This window comes from Phascolarctos cinereus, unplaced genomic scaffold (assembly GCF_003287225.1).
Source record: "Phascolarctos cinereus isolate Bilbo 61053 unplaced genomic scaffold, phaCin_HiC Scaffold_4;HRSCAF=312, whole genome shotgun sequence".
In the NCBI taxonomy this organism is placed as follows: Eukaryota; Metazoa; Chordata; class Mammalia; order Diprotodontia; family Phascolarctidae; genus Phascolarctos; species Phascolarctos cinereus.
Window position 1 is genome coordinate 449,864,912 of NW_027555847.1, and position 27,768 is coordinate 449,892,679.

Consider the following 27,768-nt stretch of genomic DNA (forward strand, 5'->3'; position numbering starts at 1 on the left):
AAATTTTCTCCCCATCTCTCCCCTGTCCCCACCCCAAGATGGTGTGCATTCTGAATACCCTTACCACTGATCTGCCCTCCCTTCGATCACGCGCCCCCACTTATTCCCCTTCCCCTTCTATTTTCCTGGAGAGCAGGATAGATTTCTATACCCCATTGCCTGTATATCTTATTTCCCAGTTGCATGTAAAAAAATTTTTAACAATTGTTTTTAAAACTTTGGATTCCAAATTCTCTCCCTTCCTCCCTCCCCATCCAACTCTTATTGAGATGGCAAGCAACTCGATACAGGTTATACTTGTGTGGCCATGCAAAACACTTCCATAATAGCCATGTTGTGAAAAACTAACGATATTTCCCTTCATTCTATCCCCCCACCCACTTTATTCCATTCGATGAGAAAACTTATGAAGAAACTAATGTGCTCGTGGCCACAGAGCCGATGTGTGTCTGGGCCCCAAACCCGGTTCGGTGGCAGTGAGGGTAAGGGGCCCAGAGAAGCGGAGCCTACGGAGAGGAATACCCCCGGCTTTCCAGGAGAAGTTGTACAATTCCTACTGAGCCATTCTAGGGGTTGCTATCAGTGACAAGAAGGGGACTCAAGGGAGGCAACGCAGGATGGTTACTTCGCTTTGCGTCTGCTGGGGAAACTGAGGGATTTCTCCTGTGGACAATAGGGTCCTCGCCCGTAGTATCGAATCCCGACAAGGTGCCTATGAAGAAACAATTCGCATAATCCCGTAGTGGCAAAATTGCTGGATCCATTATGTGCCTAGGACTTCACTGTTCCGTGCCTCACTTTCCTCATCTGTAAAATGAGGCTGTTGGCTTGAACACTTTTTCAGTCGCCTCCAGCCGGGGCATTCTATGATCTTTATAAAGACTCGTCTTCATCAAACACCGTTTGCTGGCTCTGAGCTCTTTTCGCTTCCCAAAGAATCTTCCACCCGCTCGGGGTCATCAGAAGCATAGATGGACCGTGCGGAAATCCCGCCCTTCCAAATCAGCTGCTCAGGAAGTCTGGCCACTAAGAGCGTAAAGAGAGCGGACGTGACGTTTACACTTCTCCCACTTCCGCGACCTCTCTAGCTTTCACACTGCAGTCCGCCTTGGTGGTGCGAGGTGGGCGGTACTAAGAACCTAGAAGTACGTCATAGTTCAGAGGTCACTTGGAACTGTCATGGCAGCGCTGTGCTGGAGCCGTGTGGTGGCCGCCCAAGGCCGTTTCTCGCGACTTCATCTCTCAGTCCGTGGATGTCACAGTGTCGGTGCCAGCACGGAGAGTGAGAGCGGGAGTCCTTCCCCAAAGGAGCCGGAAAAACGGTTGGGAGGCTTCGCTAGCGCTTTTGAACGCCACTCGAAGCTGCAGGAGGAGGCTGAGCCCCAGCAGGTGAGCGGCAGCCGTCTGGCCAATCCCTAGAGCGGCGGCTCGGTGACGCATGCGAGTTGTGCGCGGGGCGGAGCCTCAGGTAGGGGGTGGAGCGGAGAGGTCTTGGAGGCGGAGTTAAAGTTTCCTGAATCCCACGTGCTCGGGTTTGTAGGCAGTGTTTGTGCTCATGTGGAGAGGCAGGGCAAATGTTCGGTTTCGGAAGGAAGGGGGAGCTCCAATGCCAGCAAACAGACGAAAACTTCTGTACCAAGGCAGTTCCTCTTTTCTTGGCAGGTAGTTGACACACACAGTGACTAGAGTGCTGGACTTTGAGTTGCAGTCAGGAAGACCTGAGTTAGAATTTTGCCTCAGACACTTGCCCGCCCTCTTACCCATGGCAAGTCGCTTAATCTCTCTCCCAGCCTCGGTTTTCTCAGCTGTTAAAGGGGAAATAATAGCATCTCCTTCATAAGGCTGTTGTGGGCAGCAGATGTGAAAACATTACGTGCAGCGCATTGCAAACCTTTATAAGCGCTTTGTAACTGCAAGCTCTTATTATTGTAATCTTTCCTTCCTCCACAAATTCCAGACTAAAAATACGATATGAGCCGCATTCAGGCTCCTGGAAACATACTCTTCACATCCCTAAAATGGTTTTAAAAACCTTATTGCAGAATCAAAGAAAATAGGGATTCCTGCAGTTTTAATCACAGTGAGACATGGTGGCTAGAATGCTGGCCATGAAGTCAGGAAAACTGAGCATAATCCTGCTAGATAAAGGATTCTAGGGCAAGTTGTTTAATCAATTTTAGCCTCAGTTTCCCTTATCAGAAAAATGTTAATAATAATCCTAGGTGTTCTTGTGAGGATCAAATGAGATGGGTAATGTGCTGGACAAACTAATTTATCTTTATAAAAGTTGAGAGACCTAGTCCATAAGAGATTAATCTTTGAGGACCCAGGATTCCTAATTCTAATTTTATGACTTGTTCATTTGTTACTTTTTTTTTAGTACCTTGTGATTGATAGGAGAGAGGATGATTGTTTTTAGATGACTTTGCAGACTAAACATACACATTGGATTTGCTAGGTCCATAGCTGCTTTCTGTGGACGATACTTTGGAAAACTATGTTTTATTAAATGTAGAGAAGGCCAAATGTGACTATATATGCTTTCCACTTGTACCGTTGAGGGGAGGAGAGGGAAGGAAAAAGGATTATGTTCCTGAATTAATTGGGAGAACATTGAATCAGGAGTTTTGGTAACCATAGTTTTTTTGTTTTGGTTAGGCAGTGGGGTTAAGTGACTTACTCAGGGTCACACAGCTAGTGTTATGTGTCTGAAACCAGATTTGAACTCAGGTCCTCCTGACTCCAGGGGTTGGTGCCCTATCCACTGCACCACCTAGCTGCCCCTTAGGTGACCATAGTTTTTGTCTGGCTCTGTCACTAACTGGCTTTGTGAACCTAGGAAAAGCATTTTCTCTGTTCAGGACCTTAATTTCCAGTAAATTGAGGTTTTGGAGTAGTTGATTCTCTATTTTCCTTCCAGATTTACATTTGTATTTCAGAAATGGCCATGCTTGGGGCACCTAGGTGGCACAGTGGATAGAGCACCAGCCTTGAAGTCAGGAGGACCTGAGTTCAGATGTGGCCTCATACCAGACATTTGACACTTACTAGCTGTGTGACCCTGGGAAGTCACTTAACTCCAATTGCCTAAAAAGAAAAGAAATGGCCATGCTCTTGTACTGCAGGCCTGACATGGAAGAAAGGTGGATTAATGTCCAGTGTATGGCTTTTCTTTCTTTGCTCCCTCCTTCTTGTTTGGTTAGATTTCAGGTAAGAGTGAAGACTTTCAGGGCAGCTACAGCTTCTGCTTTTCTAGCAGTTTCTAGCCCAAGTAAGAATTTTGTGGGGATACAGTAATTATTTTTGACATTTCTAAGTGACATCTATGAACCCTTCCAGCTTTAAATCTGTGGTTTATAAGGCGTTGTATAGTTTATAAAGCACATTTATAATGTGCTTTATAATGCACATGCATTAATTATTGTATTTGATTGCTTAGCCAATAATTGATCTTTGAAAAAGCAGGATGAAGAGAAAAATTATTTTAGGAATGGAGACAGACAAATATGGCTTGATTTTCTTTTTTTTTTTAAAACATGTAAGTTTTTTTAAAGAAAGTCATGACTTTTGTTTTTATGCCACAATCATTCCATTTTTTCCCCCTACCAAAAAAAAAACCCAAACCATTGAACTTTGTCTTCTATTTTCCTCTTGTCTACACTGTTTATTGTTAAAGGGGAGCTGTGGGGGACAAGGGAGTCACAAGGAGGTAACCTCTCCTCCACTATAATGTAGTCAGAGCCCCCAAAATACCTTGTTCCATGGGCAATCCCACCCACCCATCATGCCACCTCTTAACAACCCTGAATTGGCCCCAACCCTTATCTGGCCCTATTAGAGGTAGTCTAACCAAGCGGCCCAGGGCCCTCCGTGCACCTGCTTGTGGCTCCAGCCTTGTTCCCTGGGCTTTACTGATGCTCATCACCTCCCGCTTCTTCTCTGTCCTTTGGACATCCCCATTGCAATCTTAGGGCCTTTGCTGACCCTGAACACCCAAAAAGCTGTCACTCATATACCCATTCCTATTAGGGGTATAAGAATTGAATCAGCATTTGCAACTCCAAATCCACAGGGTCCACCAGATACCCTTATTATAGTACTTCCTCAGGTAGGAAAGAAGAATCTGAGCTGGGATGCATTAACCCTTCCTCCCATTCCTGGATTAAGGAATAGCATGCATTCTCCAAGTTTTCCTCCAAAAGAGGCAATCCAGGAGTGAGAAGTCAGGGCTCTGGGTACCTAAGAGACATTAGGATCTTTTTTCCAGGGTCTGAGGGGACAGGTCATAGTTTAGAAGTCAAGGTTAGGGTGGCAACAAAAGGTCAAAGTCATTTTCCTGAAGAGTCTTATTTTTCTCTTTTGTTCTCTCTTTAGCCTGTTGCTCTTATATACCCCTCTAGGTAAGAACTGGGGCTTTAGGTAATAGGGAGGTAAGGACCAGGCCCTAGGTTCTTAAGGTTAGGGGCACAATGATATCTTGATACTATTGCACCAGCTGAGTGACCAGACCACTCTTCCTGACTGAAGAGGTGTCCATGGATTATCTCAGGGTTAGAGGAAGTGAAGCCAGTCCATTTGTGGGCATCTCAGTCCATCCAGCTCTTAGCATGGGGATCAGTGTTGATGAAAACAAAGCCTTCCACTCTGTCTGGGTGTGAAAGCATATCAAGACAGGATAAAGGGTCCAGCTCCAATCCGAACTACAGTTATGGTGGAAGAGTATAAGTATTGTAGGATACAAAGGATTGTATCTGTAAACTGGTCCACAGATGGATGCTGGTTGCCTAAAGGGAATACAGGTGCCTCTTCCTCCAAGGGCCAGAGGCATCCACATGAACTCAAACAAAGTTCTTAATAATTTCTTGTATGTCTTTGAACTGAAACAGTGCCTGGAAGTGAATCTTAGAGTTGAACCCTACCTTATAGTAGATGAAGATTACTGGGTACGTGGGTTGGGGAATGCCTGAGATGGTGAAAGTGACCGAGCCATAGTAGGGCTCCACAGAATGCGTCTTGGCAGCTTCAGGAGTCTGTCCTGGTAACTGTGGCTTCTTCTTAGTGATCTGCACCTCCTGTAACTAACTCAGCTAGGGTGGCTGGATTCTTATTGGTTGGATACAGTGGGGTTAAGGGTGAGTGTTCTCACTCCTCTCAGTCCAAGTTTCTGTCTCTTGCTTCCATCCTTGCAGCTTTCCGTTTATGACAGCTCTGCTGTTATTTCCCTCAAAAAATAATAGTTAAGTAAAACAGTAAAAACAGAAGGACCATATCTGTCAGTATATGAAGCATTTAGCATCCTAGTTCTTTCCCTCCTTTGAGAAGGGAAGTATGTTTCATCATTTGTAAGTAGTATTAATCATTACATTTAATCTAAGTTCAGCTACCTTTTTAGTTTCTTTATAGTTGGTATGTGTTAATGTCCTAGTTCTTTTTTCACTGTATCTGTTCTTATAAAACTTACCATGTTTCCTGAATTCCTTATATTTTATGCATAGGGAGTTCTTAATAAATGCTGTTTTATTCATTCATTTATTGTGACACAACAGTGCTCACTTATATTCACCCACTACAATTTGTTCATTCATTCCCAATTGTTTCCAAAAAATTGCTGCTAGGAATATTTTCTCATATATATATATATATATATATATATATAAATGTTTTCATATAGATACAATATTTTCATATATATAGAATATTTTCACACACACACACACACACACACACACACACACACACACACATACATGTGTGACCTCCTCAGGAGACATGTCCAGTAGTAGGATATTGTGGTAAATGGTATGAATAGTTCAATAACTCTTTTCTTCACAATTTCTTAATATTTTCCAGAATGTTAGGATCAATTCACAGTGCAACCAGTGGTTTATTATTATGCACCATGTTCCAACACTGGCTTTTCCCATTTTTTATCATCTTTTTTCATTTTGTTATGTGTGAGGGAGAACTACATATCTGTTTTATTTGCATTTTTCATATTGTTGATTTGAAACTTTTTTTTTCTAAATAGTTGCTGATGGGAAGGAAGTCTTTCCTGATCCTCTTAGTTGTTTGTGGTATTTCTCACCTCTTCTTCCAGTTATTATATATACAAATACAAGAATTAATTACCTGGTGGCCAACATGTTAGTGATGAACCTCTTCATTCTTAAGCAGGTTACTCAGAAAGCAATCGTATTCTGTTGCCAGAACTATTCCTAGAGCTGTCTCCATCAAGGTCAGAGGAGAGGTGGTGGATAAGGTGGTTGTGGTGGTTTGACTTGGCAAGCACATGCTGGCTCTTGTCTCTCCCTCAAGGGAGCCTTTTTGCTTTAGCTTAATAGTAATGGGCACTTAATAAATTCTAGTTGACTGGTTGACTGTCATATTTGCTTTTTATAGCCCCATGTTCACAGTAGGCACTTAAATTTATTGATTAATTGCATTGGGTATAATAGGCAGTTAATCAACATTTGTTGAATTTAATTTAGTAAGAAAAATTATAATAGTAATAATACATTTTTAAGTGTTTGGAAGTTTATGAAACACTATTTTTGGAGATAGACTTGAAGGAAAGGCGTTAAGATTGAAGAGGACTGGGAAAGGCTTCTTGCAGAATACGGGACCATAGCTGAGATCTGAAGGAGGCCAGTAGGCAGAGATGAGGTTGGTATCATATGCTGATGGTACATGGCAATGCCTGGTTGCCTCGTGGGGCTCACAGCACCACAGACAGGATAACAGAGGCAATGAGGAATCACCAAGTTTCACTTTTAATTAAGAACATATTTCATCTCTCAGTAACTTTTCTATGTTCTAGTTCCCAAGGCTTCCAGGGCAGTGATTGGCTTGGTGGAATACAGAACCCTTTTATCTTCATGGTCCCAGAAATTAGGGTGCTATAAAAAGGTACTTCCTTTGGGTTTAGATGAGCATGATCATAATTTTAGAAATGTGGAGAGCTCTTCCCAGCAGTTTAGGGGTATAAGTCATAATGGTGAAATTATAGTCTATTTTATGGGTAAGGTGAGGGAATTGAACGATCAAAATATTCTAAGGAGTTTTCTTTATTTTCTTTTTTCTCTTGGTAAGGGAAGCGATTTTGAGGTAGGTCCCTTGTTGGAGGACAAAAGAACCTTTACTCTAAAGGGTGTACAGCTTTCTCTTGTGATGCTATATGTGAAGACTGACCTAATTAGGGCAGGGAAAAAGGAATCTTCACAAGAATCCTAACAGTTGGAGAAGTGTGGCAACTCATACTGGTATAACTAACGTAAGTGTGCGTATTCACAAGTGTATGTTTTCTCTAGCAAGCATTTTCAGTTCATTTACAGTGATGGAAGAAAGCTAGCCATTGCAGTACAGAAATCTTAAATAGCAAATTTATCCTTATGTCATAGAAAGGAGTATAAAGATTCAAAAAGCAGGCCTTGTGGAATATTTTGCTGTACTTATAACTTTGTTGGTTATTTATCTTAACCAGTAGAAATAGGGAGTGTTATGTTAATATATAAGGAGAAGGCTAAATTCTTTGTTGAGTGAAATGTGCTGTGCCGGTATATTCATATCACCAGGAAGTGGAGACAGCTGAGTAAATAAATAGATCTATTCTTTAATAATTTCTTCTTTCTTCCAGTAGAGGGTGCCATGTCTCTTTTCAGTATATTAAAAGTGGGTTATCTGGGGAGTAATTATGATGCCATACCACAGAATATTTCAGCATTATAAAACCACAGATAATATTTTATGGTTTTGATTTTCCTTTAAATATATGTTCATGTTTATATCCAGACTACTTATACTGTCTCTTGAATCCACAATTTTAAGAGGACTATTTATATAAGATTAGTATTCTTTGCTAACATATTAAAAATTGACCTTTTTCTTTATTGAACTTTTATTATAAATCATTAAACCTTCCCTTTTAAACCAGGTGTTTCAATATTAGAGGAAAACCCTTTACATTTAAATGAATTAAATTCACATAGCTACAAAGTTTACCACAATTTTGTTAAACCACTTTGTTTTTCTCAGAAATGTTGACATTCCTTAGGCCTTGCTATGATATTCTTCAGTCTCCATATGCAAATTTCAAATGTTATATTGATAAATGTTGCCACTAACATGTCATGGAACATTCGTTTTATTGAATTCAACATTAATTATTGAATTAACTATAGAGGTATAACACGAATGAGCCCTAATGCTGTTTTAAAATATATTTAGTTGCACACTAAATAGTAAGATTCCTAATATAGGACTAAAGGAAATAACCAGTTAACTTCAGAATAATAGAGTGGATTGTAGTAGATAAAATTCTCAGAGGAAAGTATTTATTATAATTTCTGATATCCTTATGAAATAATACCTTAACACATATCATAGGAGTTAAAAGACCACGTTTTGTAAAATATTTTTGTTCTGTGGGTGGTCACAAATTCTGACTTTATATCCTGTCCTATTACTTCCCAAATTAGCATTTAGCTTCCAGTATTAGTGGTATATGTCTTTTCATTTTATATAGGCATCTTCCTCCCTCTGTAATTACTTTAATTCTTCTTTTTAAAGGAACACGAAATTTTCCTTATTCATATTTGTATTATTAAGGTACATAAAACATATAGCAGGCTTATCTGTTTACATTGAACATGGGAAAAGAAAAAAAACTAATCAAATTTTGAGGTTACCTATCTGGGAATAAAATGAAAACTTTTTGGTTTGATATGGATTTTGCAATCCCCTTCCATATCCCTTTTAAACATTTTAAAAGGGTCTTCTATTGTGATTGATTTCTAATAAATTTAAATCACATGGAACTTAACTCTGCTTTTAACAGCTCTCAAATATTCAAATATTCCAGTGGCTCTTTGATATCACTGACATTGGGTATTCATTCCCTGTAGTGACAGAGATCTCAGTGCATTCACTCTAATTCATGTCCTTCTATAAGTTCACTGCCAGAGAGGGGCAGGGCAAGGTCATCTATGCCTCATTCTGGCAGCCTTTCTTGGTTTTCCTTGCCCGACATCAGGAAGACACCATTAGAGCATGAGGGATGTCCATAAGTTAATGCTTTGTTCTCACCATATGAACAGCTCCTCTTTTATTTCATTGATATTAAGCTGTTTAAAAAAATGGATAAGGAACCAGTGGTGAATATTATTGAAAGAAAAAGTTGTGAATTATATCAGATTCCAGAGAAATAAATAAAAATATATTTGAAGACTAAGTAAAATAGGACTTAAAATATGAGGAATTGAATGCAGTAGTAAAAAGGCTGGGGGGAGGGGCTATATTAACATTTATAAACATATTTTCATTTTTTGTTGTTTCAGTTCTTTCTGATTCTTTGTGACCCCATTTAAAGTTTTATTTGGAAAGATACTGTCTTTTACTTCTCCAACTCATTTTACAGATGAAGAAACTGAGGTAAACAGGATTAAGTGATGTGCTCAGGGTCACACTGCTAGTAAGTGTCTGAGGTCAGATTTGAACTCAAGAAAATGAGTCTTCCTTACTCCAGGTCTAGCACTCTATCTGTTGTGCCACCTAGCTGCCGTTAGCATTTTTAAAGCTTCTACTGTATGCCAGGCTCTATGCTAAGCACTTTACAGATATCCCATTTGAAAAAAAAAAGCAGTTATTTACTCTTTTTTGATATCATACTTCAGTGTAGGACTTATATTTCTGTTTAATAACTGTTTATATGAACTTTGCTGTTCATTATTTTGAAGCCTGTTTTCATAATTTTGCTTATACTAGTTGTGAGAAATAACTCATTTGGACTCAGAAGGGATGAAGTTAAAAGCCCAATTTATTACGCAGTTGTATCTGCGGTTGTCCTATGGACTAGGACACATTGTACCAAAGCAGGAGTTCACTATTTATCTCTAATCCCAGCCGCATTGTCCCTCCTCTGTTTCTTCATCGGCTGAGTACTCCAGAGTGTGCACCTTTCTGGTACACCTATTACACATCTACTCCTTGACATGTCATTCTTCCTTCTTCATACATCTCATGTTCAGAAAATGGTGTCTTAACCCCTTCTGGAGGTGGAGAGGCTAATATTTCTAAGTCTATTAAGCATGTGCATTCTAAGCAAAGCTTAATCTTTGTCCTATTTACTATGAGCAAACTTCTAACTTCTATCAGCAAAACAAGATAAGACCAGCTTTACCCTCTTTTACTTATTTACTTTTAGCAGTTGTTTCAATTTTATAGAATCTTTTGTTCTGATTAACTAACTTCTATCAGTAAAACATGAGACCTACTGTATCCTGTTTTATTTAGTTACTTCTCTAGCTGTTTGCTCCAAATTTATGGGAACAAACATTTTCATTATACCTCTCACTAGTGGGTCTTTATGTTATTGATTTAATTTTTATTCTACTGAAGAGAACATGCCATTGATTTCATAGCACTTATATTCCTTTTTTGTGCTTATAATCAAATTTATATTGTAGTTATCTGTGTACACATATCACTTCTGTTCAATTGTAAGCTTCAAGGCAGGCGCTGGGTTATTTGTATTTGTATCTCTTACGGTGCCTAACACAAAGGAAGCCTTGCACATAATAGGTGGATAATACGTGTTTGAATGGATGAATATGTTTTTGTATCCCCATATGAATGAGTTCTCTTCAAGAATACTGTTATATATTGATTCCCATAGAATGACTCATATCTTGTCAGAATATTGTGTCAACCTGCATATTAAATGCAGTTCAACAAGCATTTATGTGATCTTGTACTAGTCATTCTTCAGTGAGAGCTCTATATTCTACTGGTATTTCACTCACCGAGTGTGGCCAATCTGTTGTCAAGTCTAATTGTTTTTACCTGCACAACATCTCTCATACACACACACACACACACACACACACACACACACATATATATGCATATATATGTATATATATGTATATATATGTATATATATGTATATATATGTATATATGTATATATGTATATATGTATATATATGTATATATACATATATATACACGTGTATATGTGTGTATATGTATATATATATGCACGTGTGTATGTGTGTGTGTGTATATATATATATATATATATGTATATATATATATATATATATATATATATATGTATGTATGTATGTATATACACATTTTTTTTTCTTTACCCTCCACCCTATTCCAGGCCCTCATCACTTTACACTTGGACTGTTGCAATAGCCTGCTAATTAAATGATTTCCTTGCCTTGGGTCTCTCCACTACAGGCTATCTTCCACTCAGCTATGAAAGTAATTTTCCGAAACACATTACACCTCTCCCCTGCCACCCACCAATAAACTCCAATGGTTCCCAGTCACCTCCAGGATCAGCTATAGTGTTCTCTTAGAACCTGGCCCTTTCCTATATTTTCAGACTTCTCATATCTCACTTCTCTCCATACCACCTGTACTCTACCTGCACTGGTCTTTACTGTAGTGTGCTATTACACTCATTATCATGAGTGTAATTACAGCCATTATCATGACTCAAAACCTTCTCTCCTTATCTTAACTTCCCTGGCCTCCTTTCAAACTCTTTTCTGTATGAGGTCTTTCCTGTTTTCTCTGCCACTTTATCCTAGTACCTTCCCTTCCCATAATACCTTACATCTAATCTGTATGTATCATATGCTTACATAGTTATTGATATGTTGTCTCCTCCATTTGAAAGTAAGCTCCTTGGGGGTAGGGAAAGTTTTTGCTTTTGTTTTCTATCCTCATAGCTTAGTGTAGTGGTACATAGTAAGCACTTAATAAATGCTTGTGAACTGACTAGAAGAACAAGTAGAAATGGAAGACAGATGTTTTCTGTTATATGGCAGAAAGTACTTTCTGATACCGAGGGCAGAACTGAAAACTGATATGTATAGAAATAACCTTACATTTATAAAAAGAGAAAACATGCTTTTCTGTCTAGGCTGTTATAGGTAAAGAGAGGTAACTAAAGGTAATAAAGTCACAGGGATAGGATATATGACTTCTCTTTTTGTACTGTCAGTAAATTTCTACTTTCCTATTTTCAATATTTACTTATTATATGAAAACAAATCTGCATATATCACTTTGCAAATGATATGATGGTATACTTAGAGAATCAGTTTAAGAGGTAGTTGAAATAGTAACTTTAGCAAAGTAGCAGAATATAAAATAAACCCCAAAATAAAATAAATCATCAACATTTCTATATATTACCAACAAAGTCCAGCAGGAAGCAGTAGAAAGAAAAATTCTACTTGAAATAACTACAGATGCTATAAAATTCTTGGGAGTCCACCTGCCAAGACAATCTCAGGAACTATATGAACACAATTACAAAACACTTTTCACACAAATGGAGTTAGATCTAAACAATTGGAGAAATATTAATTGCTTGTGGGTAGACTGAGCCAATGTAATAAAAATGACAATTCCACCTAAATTAATTTACTTTTTAAGTGCCATACCAATCAAATTACTAAAAAATTGTTTTATAGAGCTAGAAAAAATAATAATCTGGAAGAACAAAAGTTCAAGAATATCAAGGGAATCGATGAAAAAAATGTGATGGAAGTAGCCTAGCCATAGAAGATCTCAAACTATATTATAAAGTGGTAATCATCAAAACAATCTGGCACTAGCTAAGAAATAGCTTGGTAGATCACTGGAATGGATTAGGTTCACAATACATAGTAGTAAATGACCATAGTAATCTAGTGTTTGGCAAACCCGAAGACCCAAGCTTTGGAGCAAGAACTCACTATTTGACAAAAATTGCTGGGAAAATTGGAAAACAATTTGGCAGAAACTAGGTATTTATCAACAACTCACACTGTATAGCAAGATAAGGTCAAAATGGGTATATGATTTAGACATAAAGGTAGGTACCATAAGTAAATTAGGAGAGTGTGAACTATTTTACTTGTCAGATCTGTGGATAAGGGAAAAATTTATAACCACAAAAGAGATAGAAAGTATTATGAGATGTAAAATGGATAATTTTGATTATATTAAATGAAAACATTTTTGCAGAAACAAAACCAGTGTGGACAAGATTAGAAGGAAAGCAGAAAACTGGGGAAAAAATTTTTAAGCAATTTTCTCTAATAAAGGCATTGTTTCTCAAATATATAGAGAATGGAGTCAAAGTTATAAGAATATGAATCACTCTCCAATTGATGAATGGTTAAAGAATATGAACAGTCAGTTTTCAGAAAGAAATCAAAGCTTTCTATAGTCATATAAAAATGCTCTAAATCACTATTGATTATAAGAATGAAAATTATAACATGCCATAGGTGCCACCTCACAGCTGTCAGATTAGCTAATATGACAGAAAAGGGAAATAACAAATGTTGGAGGAGATGTGGAAAAATTGGATTCCAGCGCATTGTTGATAGAGTTGTGAACTGATCCAACCATTCTGGAGAACAATTTGAAACTATGCTTAACAAAACTGTGCATACCCTTTCATCCAGCAAAACCATTGCTAGGTCTATATCCCAAAAGAGATATTTTTTCTTTTTAAAAGGGAAAAAGGCCCATATATACAAAAATATTTATAGCAGCTCTTTTTGTGGTCACAAAGAATTGGAAATTGAGAAAGATGCCCTTCAGTTGGGAAATGACTGAACAAGTTGTGGTATGTGATTGTCATGGAATACTGTCATGCTATAAGAAATGACAAGCAGGATGGTTTCAGAAAAACCTGGGAAGACTTATATGAACTGATGCAAAGTGAAGTGAGCAGAACCAGGAGAACATTGCACATAGTAACGACATTATTGTGCGATAATCGATGTGAATGACTTAGCTATTCTCAGCAATACAGTGATCCAAGATAATTCCAAAGGACTCATGATGAAAAATGCTTTCCACTGCCAGAAAAAGAACTGATATTATCTGAATGCTGATCAAAGCATATTTTTAAAAAACTTTAACGTTCTTATCTTTTTTAGTTTTTGGTCTGTATTTTCTTTTACAACATGGCTAATAGAGAAATATGTTTTGCATGATTGTACATGTATAATCTATATTAAATTGCTTCCCTTTTCAGGAGGGGGGAGGGAGAGGAAGAATGGAGAGAATTTGGACCTCAAAATTAAAAAAAATCAAATGTTGTTTTTATATGGAATTGGAAAAAATAAAAGTTAAAAAATTTGCTCGTGAATGTAGATTAAAAAGCAAACCAGTAACTAATGAAATAAAAATAATTCTGAAGAAAAATAAACATATCCTTCAATGTTAAGTTTTATAATAATAGGAATTTATGTTCTGTTTCACCTGAGTCCCTTAGTTATCTATGTAAGGAGATACGAGATGATGTCTCTCCAGTAAACAAAGTGAATTGCCTTTTTGGTTATCTGCAATTTTGGTTCTTCAGAGATTTCGGTGTTCTATGATTTTAGCCATTAACAAGAGAGTATCAGTGCTAAAATGATGGATTTTGGTATTAGAGAATAGCTTGGAATCTTTCATCATTTCCCAAATGCAATCCAATTCCTGTTCAGTTTGGTGCCAAGGAAATTTTCTATCCACAGTGCTATATATTTACTGATAGACTAACTCAGTGAACTGACTCTTCATTTTTATATTGTTGTCTGGGGTATTGGCAGACTTCATTGATGTGGTCTTCCCTATTTGGATTGTTACGCCAGGCTCATTTGAGTTGCTGTGGATCTCCTTGGGGAAGCCCTATGATATCATGGAACTTGTAATCAGAACAGTTTAATAGAGACAGCAAGCAGCCTTTAGAGGCCCTACCTCTGCCCTGTGGACTCTGTGTGGGACATTTTCCATTAATCATAACTGCAAATGTCTTTGGCAACATTGCTCCCTATTTCTATGCCTGCTTGATATTGATATCACTGATTCAACAAAATTAATCTCTCTGGCATCTGTTGCTTAATCATCTGTGATCTTAACATATGTTGGAGACATCTTGTTGAAACAATGTCTTTAAAACTACATTTTGCTGTAGAATCTTTTTTTATAACCCCTGAACAGCAACATAGTATAATCTTATATTTTTGAAACTTCTCAGTCAGTTGGTTTGACTGTGAAGATGGGTTTGCCGTAGAAGGTTTTTTGCTAAGATGACAGTTTCTTTTCTGTAGTTTTATAAAATGTACCCTAGATGTTATCTGTTGATCATTCTCATAAAGCTTTTTTAGAGATGAGAAACTATGCCGAAGAAATAGTTGCTTCTGCTCTCTTGGTTGCCTTTTTTTTTTTAAATGAAGCCAAATAGTACTTCATTTGGTTCCACTGTAACCTGTTTTGAAAATGTGAGTTTGTTTAAATGCAATTGATATATTAGGGAAGGTTTTGAATATAACCTGAATTTTGAACTTGCTTCTCCATGATTTCTTTTTCAAGAGACAGTGAGAAAACTCGGAAACATGTACCACTTCATAATAACTAGAAAGCTACAACCCTTTCTAAACCCACTTCCACAAGGTCTTTGTTGAGGTAAATAGCTGTATTTATTTTATATCTTCTGGTGTCGTAGGAAATGTGAGTGGAGAAGGGCTGGTCAGAACCACTGGACCACCTCCAACCTCATTGCCTTCTGTGTTGTCATAGGCTGCTCCAAGTCATAGCCTGTTCAACTTACTCATACAGCCTGGGGCAAAAGGCCTGGGCTGGGCCACTATTTATTGTAGCATTTATGTATTTCTTAACCATATGACATATATAAAATTGTGCTAATGGTTTTTATTGGGTTCCTAATCTTTTTTAAATGTGTCACTGATTTAAGTTTTTGAGCACTATTCCTCTAACCCCATTTCCCCCATAAGTTCTGTGGTTTTAATTGAGCAATTTTGCATGACATAGTGCTTTTGGGGAACGTGTATGTCATGCCTCTGTTTCCATTCTTTTGGGATCTTCCGTTCTTTGAATTATCTTGAAAATCAAAATTGGTTTGCTTTCAACACAGATTTCTTTTATTTTTATTTGGTCAGGTATAACATACCTTTCTAATTTAATGTTTTTAAGTGCCACTGCTATTTCTTCAAATAGCATGAGATGGTAGAATCCAAGAGCTGTGGTTCTCTTGTCAGTTGCTGAAGAGAGAATAGGCTGCCTTCAAAATACTAGCAGATCTCTTCCATTTCAAGTCTTTTTGTTGCCGTCTTCAAGTTTCACCTATGAATGCTCTTGGGATCATCTGGTCTGGCTGGTTCTCACGTCAAGCTTTTAGTGGCTCATTGGTCCAGTTGCCTTCCAATATTTTGTGAAGTGGAACTGCTCATATTCCTTCAGTTTCATCTCTGATATTTTACATATAACCTTGGAGAGATCACTGTTATTACTCTTGTTTTGCCATGTGTCTTTGTTTGACAAAGAGATAAGAGTGTTTGCTGTGTTGAATTGGTTTCTGGACTCTGGTTTCCTCATTGTGAGAGATATTTTGTTCCATTTAAAGTATTCTAAAAACAATGACAGTTCAGTATCTCTACTTTTGTATATTTCCTAATTTTTGTAGTCAACAGTGGACCAACTTGCAGCTGTTGTAGACTCATGCCTTGTCTTCTTATGTTTATGCTTTCATCTAAATTGGTAAGCATATATCCCCCTATTTTAACCTTTATTTTAATGACTGCAAATGTAGCTGATTTTGAACTTAGTTCTGCACAGGCAGCCATCCATTTTTTGTCCATTAAGAGGCAGTAGAATAGAATAAAAAGACACTCCATTTGGAGTCAGAGGACCTGGGTTCAAATTTCAGCTCTGGTTCTTGTTCCCTGTGTGAATTTGTGTGTTATCCTGGTATACCAGCTAAGGCCCTGGAAGTAACTTACATGGGACACTTACAAGTCGGGAGATGTTTATTGAAAGGTTCATAGGATCGGGTGGAAAATAAGCTCTTAAAGTGAACTTTATGCCTCAGCTTCTTTCACTCTAGTATGCCAGAAGCACCTCTGGGTACACAAATGTAGAGTATTTTACTTTTGCTGATCTGGCCCAAGGCTCTGTGCAAAAGAGATGTTTTTATATACCATGAAGGGCTGATTGGAAAAATATTAACAGTGTTCTCCTAACTTCTTTTGGGATAGTCTTAGACAAGATACCATAGGAGGCAAGGAGATAGGAGAAGAGTAGGCTAGGAGAATAGGAGAAATTTTAGTTTCTTACTTAGTCTTCTTACATTTTATGTCTGTCTGTGCTCTCAGCAATCCAGTGCCTCCTTGCTATTCCTTGCACAAGACACTCCAGTCTCCTGACCTTGAGCACTTTCAGTAGGAAACCCTCATTCCTATACTTTTCTCCCTCTCATCTCCATCTCCTGGCTTCCTTCACATCCCAGCTAAAAGCTTACTTCTGCAAGAAGCCTTTGCCAATCTACCTTTATTGTATAGTTTGAAATTTGATACTGTCAGGACCCATTCCTTCCCACTTTTTTCATTAATTCAGTTTGATATTCTTGACCTTTTGTTCCTCCAGATGAATTTGTTATTACATTTTCTAGCTCTCTAAAGTAATCCTTTGATAGTTTGATTGGGTATGAGACTGAATAAGTAAATTAATTTAGGTAGTATTATTTTTATTCTATTGGCTCTGCCTACTCATTGACAATATTTCTTCAATTATTTTTCGAAAATATTTATTTATTTTTAGTTTTCATCATTCACTTTTATCAGATTTTGAATTTTCTCCCCCCATTACTCTCTCCCCTCCCCAAGATGGCATGTAATCTGATATAGGCCATACGTGTACAATCATATTAAACATATTTCCACATTAGTCATGTAAAGAAGAATTAGAACCAAAGGGAAAAACCACAAGAAAGAAGAAACAAAAAAAAAGAAAAATAGTATGGTTCAATCAGCATTCAGACTCCATAGTTCTTTCTGAGGACGTGGATAGCATTTTCCGTCATGAGTCTTGAAATTGTCTTAGATCATTGCATTGCTGAGAAGAGCTAAGTCTATTGAAGTTGGTTATCACACAATGTTGCTGTTACTGTGTACAATGTTTTCCTGGTTCTGCTCATTTCACTCAGCATCAGTTCCTGCAAGACTTTGCAGATTTTTCTGAAGTTTGCCTGCTCATCATTTCTTATGGAACAGTAGTATTCCATTATATTCATATACCACAACTTGTTCAGCCATTCCCCAATTGATGGGCATCCCCTCAATTCTTGACTGTGAGAAAAAGAACTGCTACAAATATTTTTGTACATATGGGTCCTTATCCTATTTTTATGATCCCTTTGAGATATAGACCTAGAAGTGGTATTGTTGGATCAAAGGGTATGCACATTTTTATAGCCCTTTGGGCATAGTTCCAAATTGCTCTCCAGAATGGTTGGATCAGTTCACAACCCCATCAACAATGCATTAGTGTTCCATCCCAATTATTTAAACCTACATTTATGTAAATATGTTTTGTAATTATATTCATATAGTTCCTTTGTGTGTCTTGTAGGTAGACTGCCAAGTATTTAGATATTTTAAATGCAGTTTTTCTTTTTATCACTTCCTGCTGGATTTTATTGTCAATATACAGAAATGTCTGTGATTTATGTGGGTTTATTTTATATTCTGCAGCTTTGCAGAAGTTGTTCATTGTTTCAGTTAATTTTTTAGTTGATCCTAGGGTTTTCTAAGTAATCCATCATATTATCTGCAAAGAATGATAGTTTTGTTTCTTCTTTGCCTATGTTATTCCTTCAGTTTCTTTTTCTTATCTTATTGTTACAGCTAGCATTTATATACTTGCTTTACCCCTGGTCTTACTGAAAAGGCCTCTAGTTTATCCCTATTATAGACAAAGCTGGCTCTTGATTTTAGATAAACACTATCACCTTAAGGAAAGCTTCATTTATTCCTGTGCTTTCTAGTGTTTAACAGGAAAAAATGTTGTATCTTGTCAAAAGCTTTTTCTGCATCTATTGATATAATCATATGTTTTTTGTTGTTTATGTTATTAATGTAGTTAATTATGTTCATAGTTTTCCTAAAGTTGAACCAGCTCTATATTCCTGGTGTAAATCCAGACTGGTCATAATGTATGATCTTTGTGATATGTTGTTGTAGTCAATTAAAAATGGTTACATGACTTGGATGTTGACAGTCATATCATAAAACATTAGAAGGGAAGCAGATCAAAATGAATAAAACTAATAAGTCTAGGATAAGAAGGTAAATGGTTAACTGGGGAAAAAATCTTTGATATCTCTGATAAGGATTTGGTATCTAAAATATGTAGATAAATAATAGAAATATGTAAAATCAAAAGCCATTCCTCAGTATATAAATGCTCAAAGAGTATTTATTAATAAACAGTTCTCAGAAGTAGAATTGCAAACTATTAGCAGTCATATAAAAGGATTATATATATATTCACATATGTGTGTGTGTATGTGTTTGTGTGTATGTGTGTGTGTGTGTGTGTGTGTGTGTGTGTGTGTGTGTGTATTCATTAGTGATAGGAGCAATGCGAATTAAAACAACCCTCAGGTTTTGGCTCACACACATTGAGAAGAATAGGGGGGGAAAATGTCTGGTCAGTGTTGAAGGGATTATGTGGAAAAGATGAGAGATACACTAATGCATTGTTGGTTATGAATTGGCACAACCATTTTGGAAGAGTTTGGAATGATGCAAAAAAAGTGACTAAAATATCCATACTTTTTAACCCATGTATTCCACTACTAATCATATACCCCAAGAAAGGCCCATAAATAGCAAGATATGTATACAGCAGCCTTTTTTTTTTATAATAGCAAAGAATTGGAAACTAAATAGATACCCATTAATTGGTGAATGATTAAATATATTGTGGTACATGAATGTAATAGAATATGACTATGCTGTAAGAAACAATGAATATGCTGAATACAGAGAATAGCAACATACATAGTATGTGAACTGATGCAAAATGAAATAAGCAGAATCAGGAAGACAGTGTACATGACTGATAGTTATATAAATAGAACAGTAACCAAACAATCAAGATTTTTGTTGTTTATGTTATTAATGTAATTAATTATGTTCAGTTTTCCTGAAGTTGAACCAGTCCTATGTTCTTTTTTCACCTGTGATTTTTCAAAGGGCATAGATTTATCTGTATTATTGAATCATTTTAGTCTATTCTTAGTGGTGATAATGTGCAGGATTTATATTTGTACTGTTTTGAGTAAACCTTTCATGAGGCTTTACCAAATTATAAGACTTAATCACATTAGATCCCCATTAAACTACGAACTTCTGGAGGATAGGGACTGTCTTTTGCCTTTCTTTGTATCTCCAGTGCTTGACATAGTTCCTTGCACATAGTAGGTGCTTAATAAATGTTTATCGGCTGACTGCTTATGCATAGTAGACAGTTAATGATTGAATTATTAGATTGCTTGAATGAAGCTAAGAAGCAGATCTTTATCCAATGACAGATCAGAAGATATTCTCCTGTATCACCCTCTATTCCCCTTCCTTTTTTTTTTTAACACTTTGGATTTTTTGTGACAGGAAATATTTGCTAGAAATCAACATGCTTTCTAGCCTGAGTGAAGTGACGTCACTATACACTGACTGGTCTAACCCTTGAATTTTTCTACTTTAGAAGAAATCGCTTGCTCCTTCATTTCTTTATGTTTGCATCAAACACACTCAATTAGACTAAGTTCTTTCAGAATCATTGACTAGAAAGAACTCTTTCTGAATACTAAGGGGAAAAGAAGCCAAACTCTCCTCATTTACCTGTCAGAGCGCTTCTAAAAATAATGAATGTGGCAACTCCCACAATCCATGTTTACAGCAGGGAGTCGTATTTATGAAGTGTCTAATCCAACACTGATCGTTCTTCTCATGCTGGTACAAATTGCAGAGAAGGTTGGCATACTGTCAGTGGTTGGTGATTGTTACATCATGTAATTCAGTGTCTTAGACTGTTTATGGAAAATGTTGATACCAAGTTTGTCAGTAATACTACCACAGGTAACATTTTGTTGAAGCAGCTAGTTGGCTACACCTTGAAGCTGATAACTTCTATTTATTGTGCATGTATGTCAGGGTCTAAGAATGCTATCTTATTATTTGGCATCAGAAGTTCTAAATCTCTAAGAAGTCAAAATGTGTGTGTGTGTGTGTGTGTGTGTGTGTGTGTGTGTGTGTGTGTGTGTGTGTGAGAGAGAGAGAGAGAGAGAGAGAGAGAGACAGAGAGAGAGAGAGAGAGAGAGAGAGAGACAGAGACAGAGAGACAGAGACAGAGAGACAGAGACAGAGAGACAGAGAGAGTTATTAAACAAAGAATAAGCTGGAATAGAGTGCTACGTGCAGGTGAGACCTCAAAGATTAACACATTTTATTTTACAAGGATACTGAGGCCTAGACAGGTCAAACAACTTACCCAAGTTTGTGTGATTTAGTACTTGGTAGATCGAAGGCTCTAACAAATTTATACTAGTTTATCTCAGCTGGGTCCTTTCTGCAGCATAGCAATACTACTTTTCCTCTCCATTTGAGTCGCTATCTTACTTACCACAGCAACTGTTCTAAACCTTCACAAGGCTCCCATGACAGCGCTGCCTTTTCTCTCTTAGTTAAGTACTTGTTTCAAAAAATATATAGGCCATTTACCAAGAGTTCTTTATTCTTTCCTCCTCTTCATCTTATATCCCTCTGACATCTCCTACACTATCCTCCTTCACTACTTCACAGGTGGGGTAAAATGAGCCTATAAGATAGTAATAAAATACTGGTCTTTGATGATGAGGTGACTCTTCTGCCTGCCAATGCTAACTGTACTGTATGTACCCTTGATCCTCTTCTCCAACAGATTACCTCCTCTGTGCCCCTACTCTAATCTTCAATCTCTGTCTATTGGTCACTTCACTACTTTCTTCAAACATGCCCAAATAGGCATGCTTAGGCAGCTAGGTGGCACAGTGAATAGAATGGTGGGCCTGGAGTCAGGAAGAGCTGAATTCAGATCTAGCCCCAGATACTGAGTGACCCTGGGCAGGTTATTTGGCTTCTATTTGTCTCAGTTTCCTCAACTGTAAAATGGGGATAATAACAGCACCTGTCTTACAGAGTTGTTATGAGGATCAAATGAGATGTTTGTAAAGCCCTTAACACAGCACCTGCCACATAGTAGGCACTTCCTTCTGGATATGCTCCTCTGAGTTTTCATGGTTCTGCTCTTTCTTCCTTCTTCTCCTATATGTTTTACATTTCAGACTTCTTTGCTGAATCTTCACCCATGCCATGCCCACTAGCTGTGGATGTCTCCTTAGGGTTTCTTTTAGGCCTTCCTTCTCTTTTTTCTCTATACTCTCACTTGGTGATCTTATTAGCTCCCAGCAGTTCAGCTGTCATCTCTATGAAGATAATCCCCAGATTTATATATTCAGCCCCAGTCTCAGTCCTACATCACCTATTGCCTATGGGGCATTTCAAACTGCATGTGCCCCGGCATCTCGAACTCAACATATTCAAAACAAAAATCATCATTTCTCCTCTCTTCAAATTGCCCACTCTTCCAGATTTCCCAGTTAACTGTTGTCAATACCACCATCCTTCCTGTCACCTAGATTTTTAACCTTGACTGCTCTTTCTCACTCACCTCAAATAGCCAGTCAGTTGTTTAACATTGGAATTGTTTCTCTGCAACATCTCTTGCCTATGTCCCAGTGGTAGGCTGTGGTCAGGTCTATTCTAAACACGTTACAGTGGAGGTATTAGTCCCTGAGGAACTTATAGCCTTGGCTGGGGACAGGTCAGAGGGAAAGGATCTGGAACTCAAAATTTAAAAAGAAAAGAATGCTAAAAATAAATAATAAATTATTAAATCATTTAAAAGAAATGACAAGAGAGATGATTTCAGAAAAACCTGGGAAGACCTACATGAATTGATGCAGAATGAAGTGAGCAGGACCAGGAGACACAATAGCAGCAATATGGTAACAGTGATCACTGTGAAAGACCTAGCAACTCTGATCAATGCAGTGATCTAAGACAATTCCTAAGGACTCATGAAAAAGTCTATCCACATCCAAAGAAAGAACTGATGACCTCTGAGTACAAATTGAAATAGTAATTTTTATCCCTTTATTTTTTCTTGCTTTTTTTTTTTTTGCAGGGCTAGTATGGAAATGTTTTGTGTGATTTCATATGTGATTTCTCAATGGGCAGAGGAGGGGTCTGAAGGGAGAGAAAGAATTTGAAACTCAAAATTAAAGAATGCTAAAAAATAAATGACAAATTTAAAAAAATAATTTCAAGGAGGAAATCTAAGCCTTTAGGAGTTGAGGGATGCTGATAGACAACAGCCCCTGCAACATAGATAGGTAGTGCATAAAGATTTCTTTTTTTCTTTTTAAAATGTATAACAGAAGGCCTTTCATTGGTGACATCCCTGTGACCCTATTTTTAAAAAGCCTCTATTGAGGCAGTTTCCCATCTCCTCAGTCCGGGTGGATTTTCCACTCTGTGCTGATCCTATTTGCTACCACACAAATATAGTCTCCATGGATTAAAACAACAAACAAACAAACCCAAAGAGATCTTGGTATTCAATTCAGCAGAGCAAGAAATAGAACTATCAGTATGCATCCTTAACCCTAGTTTGACACTTATAATTTTTGACTTCTAGCTAAGAAGACTTGTTCTTTTATATCCCTCTTGCTTGTGCAGGGTCAGTAATTTATATCATCACCGTAATCGTCATATGAGCTAGCATTTACATAGAACCTATTTTGTGCCAGATACTGTGCTAGGAGCATTATAAATATTATCTCATTTGATCCTTACCAACCCTGGGGGTAGGCTATATTATCATTCCTATTTTATAGTTGAGAAAACTGGGGCAAACAGAGGTTAAGCAGTTTGCCCAAGGTCATATAACTCCAGTAAGTGTCTGAATGTGATTTGAACTCAGTTCTTACTGACTCCAGGTCCAGCATTCTATCCCCGGGTGCCAGATAGCTTGCTGTCAGTGGCTGAGATGACTGCCAGCAGCTGCCTCCTCCCCCACAATAGTTCTCTCCAGTCACATGGCCGTAAGCCTAGTTGAGGATCTCATCACCTTGTGGTTGGGCTATTGCAATAGCCTTCCAATTAATTAGACTTATTGCTTTAAGTCTTTCGCCTCTCAAATACAGGCTGTGGGGGCAGCTAGGTGGCGCAGTGGATAGAGCACTGGCCCTAAAGTCAGGAGGACCTGAGTTCAAATCCAGCTTCAGACACATAACACTTATTAGCTGTGTGACCCTGGGCAAGTCACTTAACCCCACTGCCTAGCCAAAAAAAAAAAAAAGACAAAGAAAGCCTCTGCAGAGCTGCCAGAGTGATTTTTCTAGATATTAGCTCCAATCATGTCATCCCTTAACTTAATAAGCTCCAGTGACTCCCTTTTACCACTATCATCAAATATAAACTCCTCTGTTTGGCATTTATGGCTCTTCACAACTTGATGTCCTCCTGTCTTTCTAATCTTTTAACAGATTATTCCCATTCCATGCATTTTACAATCCAGTCATAATAAACTACTTGTTGTTCCTTGCACTTGGTATTCCATCTCCCACATCTGTGTCTTGGTACTGACCATCTATAATGTTCTCCCTCCTTATTTCTGCCTCTTGGAATCCCTGGCTTCTTTTAAGATTCAATTTAAGCAACACTTCCTCCAGGAGACCTTTCCTAAGATTTCTAACTGCTATTGCCTTCCCCCCTAAAGCAACGTTCCATCTTTTCAGTATTTATCTTGTGTGTTTGATTTATATATACACTTGTTTCTCCCATTACCATGTAAGCTCCATGTGGGCAAGGACTTTTCTTTTTTTTTTTTCTTCTGGACTATTTTGTATTCCTAGCATTTAGCACCATCACCTGGTACATAGTAAGCTCTTAATAAATGCTTGTAGATTGATTGGTTGATAGAACCCAGATGTCTTACCATTCAATCTAATATTCTTTCCATTATACCATGCTGAGTTTATTATGTTGTTCAGTTGTGTCCAATTCTTAGTGATTCCATTTGGGATTTTCTTGGCAAAGATACTGGTGTGGTTTGCCATTTCTTTCTCTAGCTCATTTTACAGATGAGGAAACTGAGGCAAACAGGGTTAAGTGATTTGCTCAGGGTTACACAGTGTATAAATGGCTGAGGATGGACTTGAACTCAGAAGATGAATCTTTCTGACTCTAGGCCCAGCACTCTATCCACTGTGCCATCTGTAGATGCTACAATAATCATATTATTCCATACAAATAATAATTGAGCATATTCCATTTACTTTTTAAATGATCAGTAAGTATTTCATTGATATTATTACATAGTAGCCAAGGTACCCAATCATAGATTTTGATGCTGTTTCTGAAGAACTTAAATACAGTGAGTCAAGCTTATCTGTTGGAGGGAATTGCCCTTTTCTAGACGAAAGCTTTGAAATGGTCTTCTTTTAGACCCTTAAATTTTTAGGGAAGATAATTCATTTTTGTAGCATTGGCAATGTACAGACTGATTGAGCTAGAATATACACATACATATGTATATTTACACACATACATGTATGCATACATATACCCATATGTACATATTTTTATATTTCTTCTTTTTTACTACATATGGATAAGTTACTTCAACTCCAGGACCATCAGTTTCTTTATCTATAAACTAATAACCTTTCTGTTTCTAAATCTCTGAATTCCTAATTTTAAAACTGATAAATTAGTCATTTTAGCTATGAATTATGGAGACTTGTTGAATTAAAAGTTTTGAAATGTCCAGAAAGATATTAGGATAAGGTTTTTAGTATCTTGTCTTAAATTATATTTAGTTTTTAAAGTAATAATTCTTATTCAATTCAACAAACATTTATTAGTTTCTATAGTAAAAATCCCAATTTAACAAACATTATTTATTAAGCATTTACAACATACAACATGCTGGGTTAGATAAAAAAATGATACAAAGACAAAAATGGAAGTCTGCCCTCAAGGATTTTCAGGTGAGGAGATGCAAAATACACCCATAAGTATTTATATGTAAGGTTGTTATGTAAATTCAAAAAAGAAAAAAACAAAACAAAACTGAGAAGATGTGGAAAGGCTTGCTGTAGGATTTGGAATTTCCAGTGTGCTTTGAGGAAAATCAGAGATTGTGTGCAGTGGATGGTAAAGAAGGAGTGCATTCCAGACAAGGGAATCATCCATGCAAAGATGCGGAAACCAGGAATTGACTTGTTATTGGGGAGCAGCTAGTAGGCCAGTTTGACTGGGATGGAGAGTTCCTGAAGGAGGATATTATGAAATAAGACTGGGAAGGTACGGGGGAGTTATTTTGAAGGCTTTCAATACTAGCCCTGGAGATCTTGCATTTTATCCTAGGTGCAGTAGAGAGCAATTTAAGATAGTTGAGTAGGGAAGTAGCTGATTCAGATCTATGTTTTAGAACTATCAGTTTGGCATCTATGTGGAAAAGGAGACCAATTAGGAAGCTACAGTATTGAAGTTGTGGAGTAAAAGGTAGAAAGAAAGGAGGGATGAGAGATTTGCTTTATAGGTAGAATCAGCAGGACTAGGCAAATCATAATATGGGGTAGGGGAAAAGAGAAAATTCAAGAATAGCACCGAAGTTGGGAGCATTTAACAGTTTATTTCCTGTGAAATTCTAGACTGATGTTGGTAACCTGTGGCCCCATGACAAAGCTGGCATATAGGATGACTTTCTGTGGTATCAGGTCATCTGTCACCTCTGCTGTGGTTCCCCTCAGTGAGCCCCTATGTGCTGCCAACAATCACCAGCCACCCCTGCAATCTTCTTGAGGTTTAGCATATTTATTACCACCCTCCCTGTCCTGCCCTGTTTACCCCAGAATAGTTAAAAATACTGTTTACATGGGAACCCTTAGGAACTCATGCAAAATGATATAAGCAGAACCTAGAAAATGGTGTACTACCACACAGTGACTACCACAGTGTAAGTGAAAAGAACCACAGAAACAGCAACATCGAAACCAATGTTGTATAATTTGAGGATGTCCTTCCTCCCTTTGCAGAGGACAGGAATTATAGTTGTGGAACATTGCTTATACTGCTGGACTTGATTAATGTTGGTTTGTTTTGCTGAATTCTTTTTTTCTTTTTTTTCTTTGTTATAAGGGATGGCTTTCTGTGTGAAAGAGAGGAGAGAAATATTGGGGGGGAAAGGGAATATAAAAATAAAAGATACTAATAAAATAATGTAATATGAAGCCATCATATACAGCAGATTACTTAGCATTCCATTTCATTGAAAAGATCGAGCCCATAGCTCGCCTTTCGCCATTACTCAAAATTTCTTGCCCTCATGACCCTTTCTTTTGTTTCCCTCAAAATACACAGAAGAAAATATTCCATTTTTCCTGCCTCCTCTGGTTTTTTTATCTTGCTCTTATAGTTAAATCACTTTGCCAATGCTTTTTAATGCTCCTCTTTGCAGCCCCATTCTCACCTCCTTAGGTTTCCTCAAACTCAAAAACATCTTTCCCTTGGTGAGGCTATTTCACTATCTTTCCCCTCCAAACCCTGTCTTCCAAACTTCCCTAGAACTCTCTAGTCACCTAGGCTCACAATCTAGGGGTCACCAGTATCACCCACCCATGCACAGCACAGTGCCTGGCATGTAGTAGACACTGAATAGAACTGCAGCCTTTCGTTGCCTCTGGGGTGTCCCCGTTCAGGTTTCCAATCTGTTTACCTGTACTCATAATGACTTCCATGGCCGGATTCGTCTTCAGTTGCCCACAGGCGTCTAGCTAACTTTTTGTGCCATCCTGCGTGGCATG

At 37.6% G+C, this 27,768-nt stretch overlaps 1 protein-coding gene and 1 pseudogene across 1 annotated transcript in view; one reads left to right on the top strand and one right to left on the bottom strand.

The window, feature by feature from the left end:
• The first annotated feature begins 1,106 nt into the window (after positions 1-1,106).
• MRPS28 (mitochondrial ribosomal protein S28) overlaps positions 1,107-27,768 on the top strand; it is a 162,231-nt gene continuing 135,569 nt past the window's right edge. The window contains exon 1 of the mRNA XM_020976208.2: positions 1,107-1,389. Within this exon, the coding sequence (XP_020831867.1) occupies positions 1,180-1,389 (210 nt within the window). The 5' untranslated portion in view covers positions 1,107-1,179. The remainder of the gene's footprint in view (positions 1,390-27,768) is intronic.
• On the bottom strand, positions 4,416-27,702 carry LOC110200822 (protein NDRG2 pseudogene; annotated as a pseudogene).